This window comes from Apis florea, unplaced genomic scaffold (genome assembly GCF_048593485.1).
Source record: "Apis florea isolate Af1SG1 unplaced genomic scaffold, ASM4859348v1 contig_3203_pilon, whole genome shotgun sequence".
Lineage (NCBI taxonomy): Eukaryota > Metazoa > Arthropoda > Insecta > Hymenoptera > Apidae > Apis > Apis florea.
Window position 1 is genome coordinate 7493321 of NW_028256723.1, and position 20548 is coordinate 7513868.

General features: G+C 30.1%; 1 protein-coding gene across 6 annotated transcripts in view; it reads left to right on the top strand.

Annotated features, from left to right (window-relative positions):
• LOC100872406 (uncharacterized) overlaps positions 1–20395 on the top strand; it is a 43430-nt gene extending 23035 nt beyond the window's left edge. For 4 of the 6 annotated variants that reach the window (XM_012484723.3, XM_003692481.4, XM_031915620.2 and 1 more), the window contains exons 2-8: positions 6270–6530; positions 14487–14667; positions 17671–17805; positions 17948–18099; positions 18219–18582; positions 18811–19000; positions 19418–20395. In XM_012484723.3, the coding sequence (XP_012340177.1) occupies positions 6270–6530; positions 14487–14667; positions 17671–17805; positions 17948–18099; positions 18219–18582; positions 18811–19000; positions 19418–19572 (1438 nt within the window). In that variant the 3' untranslated portion in view covers positions 19573–20395. Of the gene's footprint in view, positions 1–14; positions 466–6269; positions 6531–14486; positions 14668–17670; positions 17806–17947; positions 18100–18218; positions 18583–18810; positions 19001–19417 lie in introns of those variants that run through there. The other 2 variants (XM_012484726.3, XM_086910734.1) reach the window with 2 other exon arrangements.
• The last annotated feature ends 153 nt before the right edge of the window (positions 20396–20548 follow it).

Below are 20548 nucleotides of genomic sequence, written 5' to 3' on the forward strand. Positions count from 1 at the left end.
GAGAAGCGTGTAGCGGCGCTGCAGCTGCGCCGGATAGTTGGTAAGGCATGTGCGCCGAGTAACGGCTAATTGGCCACCTTTCCTCTCCGAGAGCGGAGAGGCCCGGTCTCTCTTTCTCGTGGCCCGACTCTCGTGCCAGTTTTGTTCGTTCTGTCGTGCGGTTTGTATCGAGAGAGTCGAGTGAGGATCCAGTACCACAGACCGAAGAACCATGGAGCGTTGTTCGCGCGCTTCGAAACGAGGACGTTTCCTTTGATACCCGCGTGACTGTCGCGTCCTTTTTTCGCGTCGTTCGTATTTCACGATTTTCTTCGTAATCCACCACGGTGTGTTCTCGTGTGTCAAGATTCAAAGATCGTACAAATTCGTTAATCACAAAGAGAGCACGTTATTTTGACTTCTCTCGTTACGAAAGGATCGTTGCTTCTGTTTCGTAGGACGTGTACAAGACGCTTGAAGTTTGCGGTGAGTTTACGTACTTTTTCTTTTTAAGTTGGGTTTGCACGAGGGTTCGCGATTGGACGAGGGAGATACGATAGGAATGTTGGTATTGGAGGGACGAGTTTTAGAGGTTCTGTTGCGGTTCGATGACTTAAACTGAGAAGTGAATCGGAAGTAATTCGATGCTTTCGAAGTGAAATATATTTTAGAATGCTTTGTTCAATTTCTTATTGACAGGGCTGTTTGTTATTTGATGAGAAATTGATACGAAATAAGTCAAAATGTAATTTTCGGACGGTGTTCGGATTTGTCTCGAATATATTGTTAGAATGTTTTATTGATAGAGAATATCGGCGATTTTGAATTTGGAAAAACGGATTTTAGATTTTTGCATGTGATAATTCAAATGTAGAAAGACGATATTTTTAAATAAAAAGAAGACTAATTACGTTAATTAAGGTAATTTAATAAAAAAATTTATTTATGAATTATTTATGTATCACGTGAAAAGAAATTTTTTTATTTCTAAAATAAAATTGGAGAAAATTATATAAGTTTTATTCTAGAATAACTTTTTAATAAATGTTTTCAATAATATAATATAGGTATTATTATAATGAAATTGTCATTAATGAATTATGTCACAAGAAATATTATAATAAATGATAAAAATTTACACGAATTATGCCCAATTAATACAGTTATAAAATCTGAAAACGAACGGTGCAAGAATTAAATACGAGTTTGATAAAATGTTTCTCATTTTCTCGTTATTAATGTTTGCTGATTTTTTTTGTTGCAATGAAATGCGGGAATCACGAGACTTTGATTTACGTAACTTAATCATTATTTTTTTGCTACCGCATTTATAACTTTTCCGTTTTATCCATCCATTCCGTTTTCATGATTCTTAGCTTGTTAACTTATACATAAAAAAAAAAGACAGCAATTCCACTAAAAGAAAATGCAATATGCATATGCAAATAAATTCGACAAAAAAGAAAATGATTTTTTTTTAATAAATATCGCGCAAAACAGGATAAATTATAACCTATTTCCAAGCTACTTTAAATTACTTTACCCATATACTTTGCATACATAGTTATAACACTCTTTCAAAAGACGTAAAAACTTGCAATTAACGCGAATAAACCCATTAATTAAATTCGCCGTTCTGCATGCAGGTTTCATTCAAGTTTCGATTCGTTTTGGATGTTTAACTGCTTATCTTTCCAAAAATGGCGTTTTCATTTACCACGTTTGCAATATCGAAATGATTTACGATTGACGAGTTTTACTTTTTTCTCTGTCGAGTGCATCGAAGCTTAACAATGTCAATCGCCCCTTTCCAATCGACGATTCGCAATTTCACCTTTTCAATCGCTATTTGCGGTCATCGTATCGTCTTGTGCTCATACCCGGATTAAACTAACCTCTTAAAACTTTTGGACACACAAGTTCCTTCCACTCGCGTCATAAAAAGATATTTTTCCGTCTCCTCTTTTATGATCGTCCTATAAATCTTCATGGATAATCACATTTTTCGACCTTCCAATTCGAACAATTTCGATTTATGACCCCGGCTTTTCTTTAAATGCCTTAGTCAAAAATTTTGGAGAAAATTAATCTCGAATATTGTTTATGCTTAGATATCTTTCAAATCCCTCTTATATCAATTCTGCATTGCTCGTAATCCTAAAAATTATCGCCCAATCCTTTTCTCCATCCGGATGCAACGCTGTCCTGTCTACGATCGGATCTAAAAAAGAACGTAGTTGATTCTAACTAGCCCCGTCATTGATTAGACGAGGGAGAAATTCTTTAGGCTTAATTGCCCGCGGAACAGAAGATTCTGAGCGCGCGTTAACGACGAGGTTAACGAGGAGCCGTAGCTGTTTTAAAAAAGTAACGAGGCCTGAGCGAGCAACCGAGGCTTAATCGGGTGGATAATTTCGGGTTGCGAGCGGGTTCAAGCGCGAGAACGGCTGGCCCTTTTGAAAAGGAATTCCAAATTGCGGAAATATATAGGGTGCATCGTTGAATACGATGATGAGTGAGAAACGTATACGCTTTGTGTACGATATAATATATAGGGTGGGTTAGGAATTTCGGGTGTAATAATAATAGAAAAGAGAGAGTCTGTGTTAAATTTTAAATAGAAAAATTATTAATCTTGAGATTATTATTATATTTTATATGATGTGATATATAGGGTGGGATAGAAAATTGTAGTGGAATTTAAAAAGGAATTATTCTTCTTGTGTTAAGAAATAAAGAGGTTATACTTTCTACTACTACTGTGTACATATAGGGTAGGTTGAAAATTTTGTAATAATTGAGGTATTTCTATATTAAAAAAATAAATAAAGAAATTATACTTTGAGATTATTATTATTATTATTATTATTATATTTTATATGATGTGATATATAGGGTGGGATAGAAAATTGTAGTGGAATTTAAAAAGGAATTATTCTTCTTGTGTTAAGAAATAAAGAAGTTATACTTTCTACTACTATGTACATATAGGGTAGGTTGAAAATTTTGTAATAATTGAGGTATTTCTATATTAAAAAAATAAATAAAGAAATTATACTTTGAGATTATTATTATTATTATTATTATTATTATTATTATTATTATTATTATTATTATTATATTTTATATGATGTGATATATAGGGTGGGATAGAAAATTGTAGTGGAATTTAAAAAGGAATTATTCTGCTTGTGTTAAGCAGACGTATATTTTGGACGATGTGATATATAGGGTGAGTTAAAAATTTTAATATGTATAGTCGAAAAGGAGATTCTGTATTATAAATAAAAAAATTATACTTTCAGATTATTATAATTAATATATATATATATTGTACGATACGATATATAGGGTGGGCTGAAAATTGTAGTGCACTTTTTCTTTTTGAGTTTCAACAAAGAAATTACTTTGCGTGATAGCATTTAAAAAAAAAAGATTCTCCATTAAAAGTAAGAAAAACAAGGAAAAATTAAAATTAAATATATATATAAAATTCTACACGTGAAAGGAAATTGTGGAAATTGATTAAAGGTAAACAAGGACTGCACTACTTTTTTCAAGATCAAAGGAATTTTTCAGCAATGAGAGTAGAGAGCAATACAATTTATGAGAACGTTGATTTAGCAAATGGAGGATCACAAGATCTAGATTTATAACCTCAAAACATTGAAATATCTCTTTATTATATTCACATTTGTAATTCGTCATTTCTAACTGAATAAACCTCGACCTAAATTAATCAAAATTTTTACAAAACATAATAAATTCCTCGCTTTTTTTTTTTTTTTATTATAATTATAAAATACATATTCGTTCTCCAAGGTGTTTTCCTTTCCTTCGTCTTATTCCCTCTAAATTTGTCAATGCAACGAGAACACCTGTTCCATTGCACAAAAAATCGGATTAAAATTACGAACAATCGTACGTCTTCATAGTGTTATATATTCTCAACAATCGTGCTAGCTTGTTTCACTTATCGCTCACGGATGGTGAGCTCATAGACAGATGTTATTACTGCACACTGTTGTAATTAGACGTGTCCACCTCAACGTTCATCCGACACGCGTAAAAACATTATTATTCCCGTTATAAGTCAGTTTTGCAACGCATAATTTTTTTTTTTTTTCCACTCTTCGGACAAAAAAAGTCACTTGTCGAAAATTGAATTCTTTTTTTTTTTTTTTGAACCTAAAAATTTAAAGAAGCGTTTAAATGGAATTAATACAATGGAGTGTCGATTGTCCTAATAATTGTACTAATTGGGGGGAGGTCCGTTTGATGATGAACTGGATAATCGATAAGGAAGGATTGTGGAAAATTTTTTCAATAATAAATTTTTAAACAATAAGAGAAATATATTGCAAATTAATCTTTTAGTTTAAATATTCATCAAGTAAACTTTTCGAATAAAATTTTTTGGATAATTGACGATAATCGATGATTGAACAATTCACATTTGGATAATTCATATTTATCAATGTAATTATATTTGAATAATTGACATTTAAGTATGTTTTTTGACATTAAGTAAAATAAATAAAGTAAATTATTTACTAATCCACATTTGCATAATTTGTATTTAGATAATTCATATTTGGATGATCGATATTTGAATAATCGATATTTGAATAATTGGCATTTAAGGAATCCACATTTGATATTTAGATAATTTGAGTGATCCATATTTGGATCAATCAATGTTTACTAATTTATGTTTGGATGATCGATATTTAATAATCCATATTTGAATAATTGGCATTTAAGGAATCCACATTTGATATTTAGATAATTTGAGTGATCCATATTTGGATCAATCAATGTTTACTAATTTATGTTTGGATGATCGATATTTAATAATCCATATTTGAATAATTGGCATTTAAGGAATCCACATTTGATATTTAGATAATTTGAGTGATCCATATTTGGATCAATCAATGTTTACTAATTTATGTTTGGATGATCGATATTTAATAATCCATATTTGAATAATTGGCATTTAAGGAATCCACATTTGATATTTAGATAATTTGAGTGATCCATATTTGGATCAATCAATGTTTACTAATTTATGTTTGGATGATCGATATTTGAATAATCGATATTTGAATAATTGGCATTTAAGGAATCCACATTTGATATTTAGATAATTTGAGTGATCCATATTTGGATCAATCAATGTTTACTAATTTATGTTTGGATGATCGATATTTAATAATCCATATTTGAATAATTGACGTTTGAGGAATCCACATTTAGATAATAGATCTAAATGTTTTAGTAATCAATACGTTTGAATAATCAGTATTTGGATAATAAACATTCTACTGCATATATAATGTAAAGATAGATATAGATAAATACGATAAAAATGATAAATTTGTCAGGCATCATTTGTCACATCACATTTAAATTGAACCGACTACATTATCATTGCACTGATTCTTCTATTTGACGTTATTAACCGCCTACAGCCGCGTCATCATTGACAGTATCATTATTCTTGGTGTTTAGAAAGTGAAGGATCAATTATCTGAAACAATAGTCTTAGTTTTAGACGTTTGTTATCATTGCAAAATATTGCTTCCAAGGAAATAAAATAAAATATAAATTTCTTTCTTAAATAAATATAAATTCCTTATATATTATTATTATTATTATTATTAAACGTATATGTTGAAAAATCTACCAAGCAAAATATTCATCCTTTTTTATGTAATTTGTTTTCGCATTACGAAAGTGCGAAAAATTTGAATTATAGCCTTGGTGCATCAATAAGTTTTATAAATAAAAATAGATAAAACAAAAAAAAAAAACTCGTAATATACACATTCTTGAGAATAGTATAAATTAATAGGATAAATTATATTTAGAGACTTGAAACATCTCGTCAAATATTGACGAGTACAATGAGCAATTTTGTCTTCAATCAGATTCTTGAACCATTCATTCAGCCAAGAAAAAATTATCCGTTCCCTTCTTACGATCAATGCTAAATTTCATTTTATTTTTAATCTCAAATTTTTATCAAAAATTTAAAGATAAATAATATAAGGAATTTTCGAAATGAATAAATTGGTATTCAAAATTTTCCAACATTTAATTCCAATAATTTTCAAATCAAATAACAACTCTTTAACAGAAGGCGAACAAATTAGAAGAAAGAAAGAAAGATAAATATCTCTCTACCTATGTAACGATATAAAACTTAAAAAACGAAAAAAATTCCACGAAAAGCAATATTCGACCGCGAAACGAATCCCTTCATTTCCCTTTCGAATCTGTTCCAGATCCCCTCGAGTCGGAGGGCCCCTCTCGCAGTCGTTAGCGATGATTCCGCCAACGATGCACGGCCATGAATTCAATCAACCCCTGTCGAGGGTGGTTATGGTCCGTAAAACGGATCAAAGGACTTTCAGTAAGGGGAGGAGGGGTGGGGAGCCTCTGCTGGAAACGGTTACCAGGGAGACCGTCGAGCTTTTCAACGGGGGCCGCGCCGAGAGGAAATACACGTCCGAGACGAGAGACATCGTCACGCCCAAGTCGAACAGGTACGTCTATTTGTGTACGTATGTTCGTCATTTTCTCTTGATTACTTGGATTGAAAGGGAAAAACGTGGAGAAAGGAAACCAGACTTTCTGCAAAATGCAAATGAAGTGGTGCGTTCGACGCGTGTACGCAGGAAGAGATGTTTTTCTTTCGATGTACGCTGCTTGAAAAAGGCAAACGTTAACGAAACTTGTCCTTCGGGCTTGTTATTAAATTTACCGACAGCGGCTAGGCATGTTTCCGTGTAAATAGTTTACTTTATCGGTAACAACGAACGCGAGAATTCTTCATGATCGGTAACAAAACAGAATAGAAAACATGAGAATTTTTGTTATTCATATCGAATGTGTTAACATGTTCGAGACCATGCCAAAAATAGAAGAAAATTAATATCCCGATCGTGGACAAGAAACAATCGTAAAACAATGAAAAATGTAACGAAATCTAAAATTCTACAGAACATAACGTTAACATTTATATTGAACGCAAAAAATAAGCTGAATATAAGGAAAATTTTTGTTTATCTTTTTTAAAAAAATTTTATGACTCATAGCATATATCGTAGTCTCGAATGTGTTAAACGACCGGTTAAATAATTTATTTAATTTATATGTTCATAAACAATCCATAATAATTTATAAATTTTAAGAATTTTAGGAAAAAGTCTTTTTTTTATATATTATTTTCAAATAAAATTTTTAGGTTTAAAAATTCATAAAATCATCAAAAGTGTAAATATTAATCGTTTAACTGAAAAAATGTAATATTGCTATTTAAGTATTAAGAAAAAACTATAATATTGTTCACTTAAATGTTCGAATATGGACGCTTAAGTGGAAATGATTTCTGTGAATTCAATCGAAAGAAGAAATGAGTATGAGTGAGATATCGATACTCGGTAAACTCGAGACTCAAACCGCAAAGCGTCAAATGTTCAATTCGACACGCTCGAAGACGATTCCAAGCATTCTAAGAATTGGTATAGAGTTTAAGCTGGTGCTTAAATGGACAATGTTATACTCGTTTGCGAATTTATTTATATTTTTTATCTTTTCACATATATAAAAATAACATAGGAAAATAATAGATCATTCATCAAAAAGTAATATACTTGCATAAAGATAAAAAATATATGAGAAAAATTTACGTATGATTAAGTTTGTTTTTTTTACTTTTGTGAACACTCTGTTTAGTATAGATTTGAAGAGGTTATATTAATATAAGTGAGCCGCTAGATGGCTCTTGAAAATACAATGTTGAACGTACCACTTGATTTGGATAAGAGTTGGGAATATGTAATTGATGATTATTGATGATTTTATTTTTTTCTCCTGATTTGTTTTGTTTTTTGTAAAAAATTTGAAGTTTTTGTTGGAGAATTTTTGGACAGTCGAATTTATGTAACTCGAAGAATTTTATAGAACTGGAATTTTATTTATTATTTTATTTATTACATGTTCTTCTTCTCTAAAACTTTTACATATAACTTTTAATCGTAAAATAAATTATTAACTTGAACTTAATATAATTAAAGTCTTCTATAAATTTTTTTCTATATGATATTTAAAAATCAAAATTCATCAAGAAATGAAACTTTTGATTGATCTTAAAATATTAGAATTATCTTATCTTAGAATACCAAAAAAAAAAAAAAAAAAAAAAAATGAATTTTTCTTTCTTTGAGATTCGAGTTACAGAAATTCGACTGTAACAAATATATTGTTCTGAACAAGTAGAGGATTCGACTAAATGAATTCTCTCAAATGAATTGTTTTTAAGTTAACAAATTTTGTTATTAGCATGTGTAATTTGGAATGGGAAATAATTATTGAATGTCGTTACTTATTCGTTAAAAATTACTCAGATACAAAAATTTCTCTAGTGTGTAATATCATTCATACCAGTTAATAACAAAACATACATATACAATATAAAATTTGCCAAATTCATAATATAGAATTCATTCAAGAAATACGATTCCTTAATTTTGAATAGCATAATTTGTGATATTTATATAATACACAGATACACATAGATATTCATAACAAAATTTGTCCATAATCATAAAACTTAAACGCATAAACTTTTTATTTATTCGTTTAGAAAACCTTTACTCATCCCTTGGTTGCAATTTTTTTTACACACGTGATATAGATACTTACATATCAAGATGTCCCGAGAGGAAACTTCAAGATATTATCTTACTAAGGATCAAATAAGGGATAGAGCTCGTTGTAAGTTTACTTAGGACATGTTGATTTTGAGCTATATCTCCAATATGGAAGACGTATGAGCAAATATTTTCCCAGTATTTCCATTTTGATTTATGTACGGGAATTTTATTATTTATTTTCTTTCTTGAATATAATTTTTAATTTTCTTTTAAAAACTTTTTTTAAAAAGAATTTTTTTTTTTTTTTTTTTTTTTTTAAGAAATTTTATCTTGTACGCTGTTAAATCTAATGGAAGAGTTTTGTTCTCCGAGTTGAGAGTCTTGTTGGAAATAACATTTTCAATTGGATGGGAATGATCGATGGCTCAATCAGATCGGCTGACCTTTGGTTTTATGTTTAATTTATATTTTTATTTTTTTTTACTCAACACTATAATTCCACAAGATCGATGGTTTTTATTACTTTGTTTACGTATGGTCCTCTTTTTTATTACGTGTCTAACAATTACATTTTCCACATCATTTTTCAGTGTGAAAGTGTGTCACTGTTTCACACTTATTAAATTATCGATAAATAATTTTATAGTTTGTCAGATTGCTTTAATTGCTTTAACCCAAAATTAAAAAATTTGAGTTAAAATCTCATTTCTTCGATTTTTAACTTTAATTCTCCATTTGATCTTTTGATATTAATCTGAAGTATATTATTATAATGATTTATAATAATATTTTGAAACATTCACTCGGGACATCTCCAACAAACAATAGAGTGAATTTAATACAGGGTGTTTCAAATATGATCTCTTTATTGATTTTAATAAGATTAGAGTGATGGTTCTATATCTATAATAAGATCATAATTTACCAATTTTTCAAATTTTTATAATTTTGTTGCACATTGAAAGATTGATAATATAAATAATTCAGAATCACAAATCACTACAAAATATCAGCTTTATTCATTCGAAGAAGATTGGAACTAGAAATAAATAAATTGGACAGGTGAAATAGGTCAATTTCAAGATTAAGATATTCTTTTTTATTATTCTTTATTATTCTTTAGAATAATTTTAATTTTACTGAAACAGATAAAAGGCACATGAAATATTCAAATATTATCATATATTTTAGAAAATGATAATATATAATAGACAATGTATTAAGTGATTGTAAGATAGTTAACGTAGAAAGCACAAGACTAGCACAAGTACAACAAAATAAGTATATTTTGGAAAATAATGGTACATCTTAAAAAATAAAAAAATAAATAGAATAATGCAGATAGAGAAATCTAAATATATAATTTAAATAAAATATTTTAATTAATCATTAGATTAATGAGAATTAATAAAATTATGTCCATGCTCATTAGAGATATTTACAACATATATGATGTACGATATAGAATCATGGCCCTGTAAAATTTCATTGAAATCACGTTTTGGGTCACGTGTGAAGCCGTCCCTGTATAAGTCAAAGGATATTCGGCTTGTGTACATCGTAAATCGTTGCCCCTCCTTGTAGTATGCCCTCGCTCAACCTTAACGGAACGAAAAAGAAGGTGGTCGGCTTTGTCGACCAGCTGTCGCCTGAAAGGTATTCACCCATGGTGTACGGCAAAGCCAAACGATTCTAACGAAGCCGAGTGGCGTGAACGAGCAGTGCTTGGCCAATTCGACGGTGCAAGGGAAAAAGGAAGAAAAAAACATCTTTCGTTTGTACGTCGTCGCGCTTTCCAGGGCTTCGTTAGGGTCGGTGAATGGCCTTAGTTTTAATAGTAATGACGTAGGCGGCCAACACGAAGCCGAGAGAAAGTTCATTTGTCGCGAAGGAATTAAAATTAATGAGAATTTCAAAAGCGAATCTTTTTTATCGACTGAGAAAGAAAAGTGAAAGGCTGCATGAACTTGACCTTGGAGCAGTGGAGCGTTCTTTTCGAAGTTTGAAAGTAATTAAGATCGAATAGAGAAACAGTGGATGAAAAATATTAAGAATTAAACTTCAGAATCGTATAATCTTGCAATATATAAATAGCGAAATTATTAATTCCATCATAACTTTCCAGCTCTTTCCAGACTTTTCTTGTAATTAAACGAATATCTAACGGATAAGAAACGAAATTATAAGATAAACGTAAATTACACGAGTAATACTATCTGTCGATTTCCAATTATCTTTCAAATGACTAAGAATAATTATATTCTTCGAATTACGATATTAACTCGATCGAAAAAAGAATCTAAGAACTTTCTATAAAGATAGAAAGGCAATCGAAATTATCATAGCATAATTATCATTGAGCAATAACACTTCGTTTCTTCGTCCATATATTTCAAACTCGGAAAAAAATTCTTTTCGATGATTTTACTTATCCACAACGAAAATCCAAGTATTCTTAAAATGAGAACATCTTCTACTTCAAAAGCAAATTCCCCTGCAAAACTGCTCCTGTCCAATTTTCCAAATTTATATTCGCCAAGAACAATGCCCTCTGCGTTCGTCGTTCCCTCTCGAACGTTCGAGGGCTAATAAATCGTGGTCGAGAGAAGGAAAAGAGATGGCGCAATCTTTCTTCTGACCGTGGCCGTGGTCGAAGCGACACCTCTGCAAGAAGGAAGTAAATGCTCGCGGGGGACGGAGCGTGTGGAAGAAGTTTGCGCGTAATTCTTCGTTCTCGTGTGTGTCCCACGCTGCTTTCTCTCGGCTTCTTGTATCGTTACTTCACCGGCTGAACGCTGATACTGTAAATACGCTGAGCTGTTGCGCGACAAAAGGAACAACGTCGGGACATTGAAAATGTCGGTCCATACAGATCCCGACGTTTTCAATGGAGCGGTTATTCACTGTCGCGCCGCTTTGAATCGTCTCCGTGGTTTAATTGAGTTTGTCGCGTTGCGTTTAATGCGTACATCCGCGGAGATGTTAAGAAATTTTGCGTTTCGGGAAGCTTTGATCGAGTTTTGTTCATTTTTATTTTTTTTTTTTATTTTTTTTATACTTCTTGATTCAGTAGAGTATTACGAAGCTGGATATTTTCAATGGAGCGATTATTCACTGTCGCTTTGAGTTGGTTAATTAAGTTCGGCGCGTTGCGTGCGTTCAATGTATATATTCGCGGAGATGTCAAGAAATGTTTGTGTTTCGAGAAGCTGCTTTGGTTGAATTTTACTTTTTTATTTTAGTATTAATATTTTACGTATTATTTCACACTTAATTAAATTTTAATCGATTTAAACGTAGAATTTATTAAAATAATTGTAATAATGATTTTCATTTATTTTATTACTTTTTTTCGAATCGAATAGCGACTTTTAATTAAATACAAACGAGAAAAATAAAAAAGAGATATATGATACTTATTGATTCTTCATGAATAATCTATAATTATTCGAAATAATTCGATTGTTCTTCCTGTTGCATTCATTTCGTAACAAAGCTTTATCATTAATCATTAATCATATTGCAAGCAATGGTTCGAAACCAATTATAAATCAAAATTAAAATCTTAATTCTAGATTTCTCAATACATATTTCAAGAATTTCACAAAGTTTCATATTTCAATTTCACAATCAATTTTTCGATCCATTCGAATAATTAATCATCGAGCGATCATTCAAATCAAAAACGAATCCTCAGTGTCACGGTATTCAGCTCAGTGGAACACATCCTGGAAATAGATTCAGATGCACCTATGCAACTTCACAAACTTCACATTTAGAGACGATCCCCTTTTTCCATCATTTCGATTCGCATGCAAACGATCTTTCTTTTTTTTTAAACAAACGCACAAAAACACACAAAAACACGCATGAAATAGAAGGATTTATCGAGGGATCGATACACGCTTTTTTTCCAGCTTTCAGCTTTCGAGATACAAAAAGCTTCCATCTGCGGATTTGTGATTATTTATCATCGATATTTTATCAATAATTTTCGATATATCGATGAACGAAGTTCTTTTTTTTTTTTAAAAATTATCAATAAAAATATTATTTGTAAAAAAAATAAATTGTAAAAAAAAATTTCATTGTAAAATTATATTGTAATTTATTTAAATCGGTTTTATTTTACAATATAATAATCTTTAATAATAGATTTGAATAAGAAAAAATAATTTCATCTATTATCGATATATTTATCGATAAAAATATCGATAGTCAGAACTCGAAATCCGCTCGAGTTCTTGTCGAGACTTGAACCGTCGTTCAACACTTGTTTAATTTCGTTTGATTCAGCAGGACGACGAGCGAGAAACAAGGCTGAAGAGAAACGGATGCTAATTTAACACGTTTCTCTGCGCGTTCGTGTTTTGCTTGTGTTTCTTATGGAGCTGTTAAAGCCGGGTAAACTTTTGCTTGGGTTGGGTGTATTTGAAGAGAAATGATTCGAGAGAATGAATTGGCGAATTTTATATATTGCTCGATACTTGTTTCTTTTCTTTATTTTGGTTCATGTGTAACAAAATCGTAGAATAATATTTTTTGTAGCTAAATATAAAAATATCCAAGATAATTGTCGAATGTTTAACGTAGCAATGCAGTTGGCATAATGTGATAATATTCTCTTTGTAATAAATATTTTTAATTAGCCTAATTATAAGGATAAATAAATGGTCGAATTAATAATCAAAGTTATGAATAGTAGTGAATATGTTATAGATAAAAGATAAAAAAGTAAAGTGAAAAAGTAAGAAAAGAATAATGCGTAATAAAATATTTAAAAAAATATAAATGATAATAATGACTATACAAATATTTTCAAAGATTTACAATTTCAATCAATTCACCGAATATTCATTTTTAAAAATAAATTTAAATCGATTCAATTAGATAGATAAAAGTGAAAATTGATAAAACAAAGATAAATGTGACAAAATGGAAAGTTTGTCGAACATCTGGTGAATCCATACGAATTTGCGATTCGTTTAATGATGATATTCCAACGAATCCTCGAAAGACATATCGCGCACATGTTGCAGGAACTGTGGACGCTTTAAGAAAAACATACAAGGCCATTTGGCACATGGCAATTGCTTGAAACAGCAAAGTATCAAAGATTAAACCTTTTCTCCTCCCATAATCGTACAAGTTCAACTAATTAAGTGACTTGATATATTGCTTTAGAAAATAATTCGAATATTTTGGAATAATGTTTATGAATTTGCAAAATGGAATACAATTAAATTAAATTTCATTAACGAAATATTATTAATCGACAAAATAGCTATATTTATAAATCTAAATAAATAAATTGTTCGTTCCAATTGTATCCTTGAAAAAAATATATTCTCCAAATATACCCAATCAATCGCTTTCAATGCACAACTAATTTGTATACTGCTGTGAATACAAACAGTTCAATCACGCTGCTTTCCAATTGAATCCATAGGGATTTCGGTTAATTCGATGCTAAGTCACCAGGTGGCAGTAATGTTGGGCAATAGTTCGTTATTCGAATCGATTCTTTTCATTGTTGCTATATTCACTTATTTATTTGGAAAAAAGAGAGAGAGAAAAACATTTAATCGTAAGAATAATTAAATTTGACTAAATTTATCTAACGCGAAATAAGTATTTTCATTCATTAATCAATTATTGAAAACAACTGTATCCCGATACTACGCTACAACTTAACCGCAAACGTGCAACTATAGATCTTTTGTTTACGAAGAAAAATAGAAGTCGCTTGTATCGAACTCGTGCACAGCCTATTACGAGTGTCACTGTTTGAAAGACTCATTGTACCACTATGACATGTGATAATCGATTTTCTGAATTTCGCAGGTCGAGGACAGATTCGGTGAGATCCAAGTCCCCTTTGACAGCATCGCCGGCATCTCCAGGGCCGTTATCGAATTCCTTGCACGGCAGTTTTCACGGAAGTTTAGGAAGCGATGGCATGTCTTGCAGCAGTGCCAGATCATCCTCGGCGTCTCCTGATTCTGCAAGATACACGTCCACACCGGTAATAATAATACTTATTATAAAAATATGATGATAATATAAAAATAATATAAAAAAAAATATAATATTTATTATTATCTTATCTTTATGTTTGTAATTGTGTCTATAAATTGTTAATACATATTTTTTTTTATTAACAAATTGTATTATTATATTATTATACTAACAGTTTCTTTCTTTTTATTGCATTGGAGGTTATGAAGAAAAGACATGACGGTTCATACAAGCAGATTATTCATATAATAAGAATTATCAAATTTTATCTCATCAACTATAATTTTTAGTTCAATTAATAAGATTATTAACTCATATTCATATGAAAAATTTTTACGAAACATTTTCTCTCGAAAAAGAGATTGTTTTGGAAACAATAATTCCTCATTATCAGATTCTATTTTTAAATTTCATTTTTTCAATCATATTCATCGTAAAATTTAATTTTATATAAACATCTTCATCACTCACCATTATCATCTATATTACATACATATACATACGCGCATATATATATATATATATACACATAAGCGCCACGCGTGTGTACCGAAACAAAAAGGAATAAACGAACGTGGACAAGTTTCGTAACCGGTTATCATTTCAAGGGTTAAACGGGCGAAATAAATCATCGTCACGCGTTCACACGATCACGTGAACGTGCAGACGAGCGATATCGAGGTACATTGGCATCTGTCGATGACTCAGGATCGTTCCCTTTTCGAGAGACGCGTCTAGTGAACGGTTGTCGCGCATAACGCCTCGGGAAATCGTTATTCTCGCTAACGATGACTAATCGAGAATCGAGTTCGAGTGCTTCTTCGATCTTTCCGCGCCACATTTTTGCGCTTTGTGTTACTCTGTCGGTATATAGTTCTATCTTCTATTTATTACTCTTCGGTCGTGAATACCTGACGACTGTACGTGTACAGATCGAAGAGAAAGGAGTATAAATAGGAAATTGGCAGGTCGAGAGTTTTCTCGAGACTCGTTTAGGAAAGACTGTATACTTGGTTCGAATCGAGGTTTCTCGTTTTCCGATGACTGGTCATGTTGGACGAGGAAAGTGGAAAATGAACTTGTTTAGACTCGGTTTTCGATTCAGGTTTTTTTTAGTACTTAGAGATCGAAATTTGAAGCAAAAAATTTTCTATCATTAATAATGGTTAACTTTTTCATAATAAAAAGAAAACAAATTGGTTGAAATAATTTTTTCATACGAATATTGAGGTTATGCAAATATAAGATAGATTCCATTATTTATTTGATAGATAAATATTGATTATTAAGTATTAAACCGTTTAAATTTGTATCTTTTTATGTACATACTTCGAGTGTTGTAAATTGCATGCATAAGAGTCACTTGAAATCGATACGTCGATTTATTTTAGCATTGCTGTGTCTGTAAAAATATGATATAGTGGATTATGTAATTTCGAAGATTTTTTTTAGATAAGATAAATGTAATTTATATTAACATCCTAACGAAAAGAATAAAATAAAAATTTATTTTTTATAATCTTTCAATGTATTTTTATTAATTCACAATTATTGGTATTTTCAACAACCTTATTTATCAAGTGTACAACGAAGCATCGCTTGACATTTGCACGGAAATTAAAAATACGCAACGATCGATCGATATTGCCTTTCGAAAATACATCCGTGAAGTTGGCGCTTCTTCCGAGTTTTTTATCGACCGATAAAATTAATTGAACATGTCATTAACCATCACATAAAATTTTTCCATTTAATTGATTCAATGTGAAAAATTATACGTATCTATAATCTATTACTCGTCCTTTTATATCAATTGTAAAGAAGTCGAAGTTAAAAGAGAAAACGCGTGATTGAAAACTATCGTGATAAAGAATATGGCGATTTCACGATAACTTGCTTCCTAATTATCGTGCTGAAAATGAACTGTGTTACAGTCTGTGAGCACGATGGGAAACATTGGGTAAACTTCGTCTTGAGACACCAAAAATTATTGATTTTTTTCCGGAGTTACTTTAAGTCATTAAATTTCAAAAAATATAAGTTTTATCTTTATAAAATAATTTTTTCAAACGTAAATGTTCACAAACATAATATTGATTTAAATTTCATCATTCATATCCAAGAATTAATAAAATTTGGAATAATCTTCGAACATTATATAAATCTGATGAATCTTATTGAATTCATTTTATTAGATTTATTATTACTAAATTGAGGTTAAAAAATGATATTTTGGAATCTATTCGAATATTTACTATTGGGAAAAAAAAAAAAGATTTATATTTTTTGGTATCCCAAAGCGAAAAACAATCATAATTTCTGCCATACAATACATTTTTCCCATTGGTTTTATTCCACATCTAGGTTATTCAAGACGTCGCCGTCTTTATTATCGGTGCACTCGTGCGATCGCGTGATTTCGCTTTGACTGTGACGTGCACGCGTATGTATCTACAACGTGTGACGAGAAATATATAATATTAATAAAGTTGGAACATTGAAAATCTCGAAATCCTTTAAAACTTTAATTCTCTCAAATTTTCAAATTTTCCAATTTCGAAATTTTATATTTTAACTCGATTTTTTTTGTAATTCGAAATTTGATACAATAATTTATGAATTTATGAAGTTAAAAGAATTTCAGAAATTAAAATTTATTATGATTTTAAGATTTTATATATTTTTTAAATATTATTAAATCAAAATTGTTATTTAAAAATATTTTTTATATGTACACCCTATGTATACAACTATAAGGAAAACGACCACGACAAAGTCAAGCTTGATTGCTTTTCCTTAATTGTAAATACGTATCATTTCTACAAATTATAGCATAGAAAGTATTATTTTAAGATAATCTAAGAGAAAGGACAAGTAATTTTGAAAAGGAATTATTTTATATTAGTTGGATTTATAAGTAATTCTCACATTAGAGTTATTTTAACCTATTAAATGTTTGTCACACACAAATTTCACGTATCATACAACATATTCTCTCTATGTGTTATAGATAACAAAAACTGACACACGTAAACCATCTGTGCGCAGATTGGGTCCTCCTAAGGAATTTATCAACATTTGTCTTGAAACGCACAATTTTTATCGCGCGAGGCATGGAGTGCCACCTCTTCGTCTCAACAAGCAGGTTACTTCCTTTTCGTGATAATATTGAATAAACTGAACCAATATATGTATTTAACTTTAATAAATAAAATATGAAAATTCACTATTAATTTTGTTAAATTAAAAAAATAAAAAAAGTGAATATATCAATTCTTCGTTTTCAGTTATGTAAAACGAGTCAGGACTGGGCCAATATATTGGCAACTAGAGGTAGATTAGAACATAGGGCAAACACAGATTATGGTGAAAATCTATATTGTATGTGGAGTTCCAATCCGAAGACTATTGTACACGGTGACGAGCCTGTAAACGAATGGTAATTAATTTTTTCTTTTTTTTAATTCGAAATACAAATAATTTACAGTTATAAATTATTTATTTTAAATATTATATATATTACATCTATCCTGTTTCATTATATATTTCTGTCTATAGGTATGCCGAAGAAGGGCAACATCAGTACGGAAAAGAGCCAACCACTCTAAAAACTGGCCATTTTACCCAAGTTGTGTGGAAAGATAGTACCGAATTGGGTGTTGGAATGGCCAGAAATCGAAATGGTGAAGTATACGTCGTCTGTAATTATAATCCGGCTGGAAATTTCCTGGGCAGTTTCACGGAGAACGTTTTACCTCTTGGTGTAAAACCTTTAAAAAAAACTTTGATAGAAGCTTTGCCATATTACACATTAGATGAACAAGCATGGCAACAGGATGCTTTAATGGTTCACAATGAATATAGGAGGAAACATCGTGTTTCAGATTTGAGGTTAAGCGTAGAATTAACATCGGCTGCTAAGGTATATTTTCCATATAACAATTATAACAATCATTTATTTCTATTTCAAAAAAAAAAAAAATTTATTTCATTTTCTAAATATCTTCACCAATCTTTATCAAAGAATTAGCAGTTCAATCAACTATAATTTGTCTTGAGCACGATCATGACTTAGCTAGTTTGCAATTGACCGTGCACGCTTGGGTTCAAGAGTAACGCTCGATTACAAATTTTTTTCCGCTATCTTCAGGCGTGGGCGAACACGTTACTGAACACGAACAAGTTGATTCCCCAGACGTCGTCCCCGTACGGAGAGAATATCTACTCGATGCAATGCTCCGATCCAAAGGTGATCGTAACGCCGCGGGAAGTCGTTTCGAAGTGGTATGCTGAGAAGAAGGATCACAAATATGGCGTAGAGCCAAAGGTTTTAAATACATGTATGTAACACAGCATACAAAAATCTATTTATTAATTATTTTTAACGATAAGACTGTTAGAAGAAGAAGTAAAGATATTTTGTTAGAAATATATTGATATATTTTATATTTTTTTACAAGACAATAAATTCTGTGAGAAATTATATTATTTGATAATCCTTCGTTACCGTTTTAAAGATAAACGTTCGAATTTTGTTAATTCAATTTTATTTTTTATTTATTATTTATTTTCATTAATTTATTTACTTTTTATTGTTTTTCGAAATCTTTTCAATTTCTTTCAAAAATTTTATTTTTCATTCATTTTTTTAAAATGTGTAATGATATATAATATTAAATTTATGAAAAAAATTAAATAATAATATAATTATAGAAAATAATTAAAATAATAATACATAATAATTTTTCTTTTTTTAGGCCATTTTACACAGATTGTTTGGAAAAATACAACCGAGATGGGTATAGCATTAGCTAAAAAGGATGGAACCTGCGTAGTAGTTGCGTGTTACCATCCGAGGGGTAACATTGTTGGACAATTCACGGAGAACGTGTTGAAGCCTATAAAGCTGTAGTTAGTCCAATAGACGGATCTATCTACATTTGTCGATATTGTATTTAAACGCTGTATTTATAATCGTGCATAGCGAGAAGACAATATACATAATATATGTAAATATAAGAACGCAGATGTGCATACACGTAGAATAAAAAAAAAACATTCCACATACTACATGCAATCAAGATATTTCGTCTATTTTATTAATTGTCGATATCGCGATTGCATTGTGTTGCAACTCTTAGTAATGATAATTAGAAGACGTGTATGTATCATGATAATGTTTGAGAATCGACTTTCTTTTTGAAAATATGATTAATTTTATTCTTATTTTGTAAGGGAAGATAAATTTTGACTTAAAGATTTTTTTTTTATTTAAATGTAAAATTTTTTTACTAAGTTAAAAATCTTTCTACTACAGGGCAGAAACACTCATTTGGTGCAATGATAGTTTCTTATTTCCTGACGTAAATGCTTTTACTATTTTTATTGCTTTTTCTTTTTTATATAAATAATTAAGTATAGATTTTTTTTGTTGAAACACCGATAAAGTCAAAAAATGGATTATTAATGAGATAATGATGCTAATTTCTTACTATAATTTCTTACAAATAAGTATAGCGTTAATAAAAAAAAAAAAAAAATTGTCAATGACTGACCGTTCCTTCGCTATTTACCTCAGAATCATGAAGTGAGATACAATTGTAATTTTTCTGACAATACAACTACGGGTAGAATGTACTATCGAATCTAGAATTCTTGTCATTTAAAAATACATATTCGTTATATAATATTTCCTTTCTATTTTAAATGAAATAAATTATTCAAGAAACTATTAATTTAGTATTTATATCGACTAATTTAAAATATTTCGATTTTACAAGTTACCAGATAAATCTTAAGCATACACATTCCCAAAATAGAAAAATACGGAACAGAAATTTGTAATACAAAGTTTTCAATCCATCTATTCCAATTAATAAGATCAATGG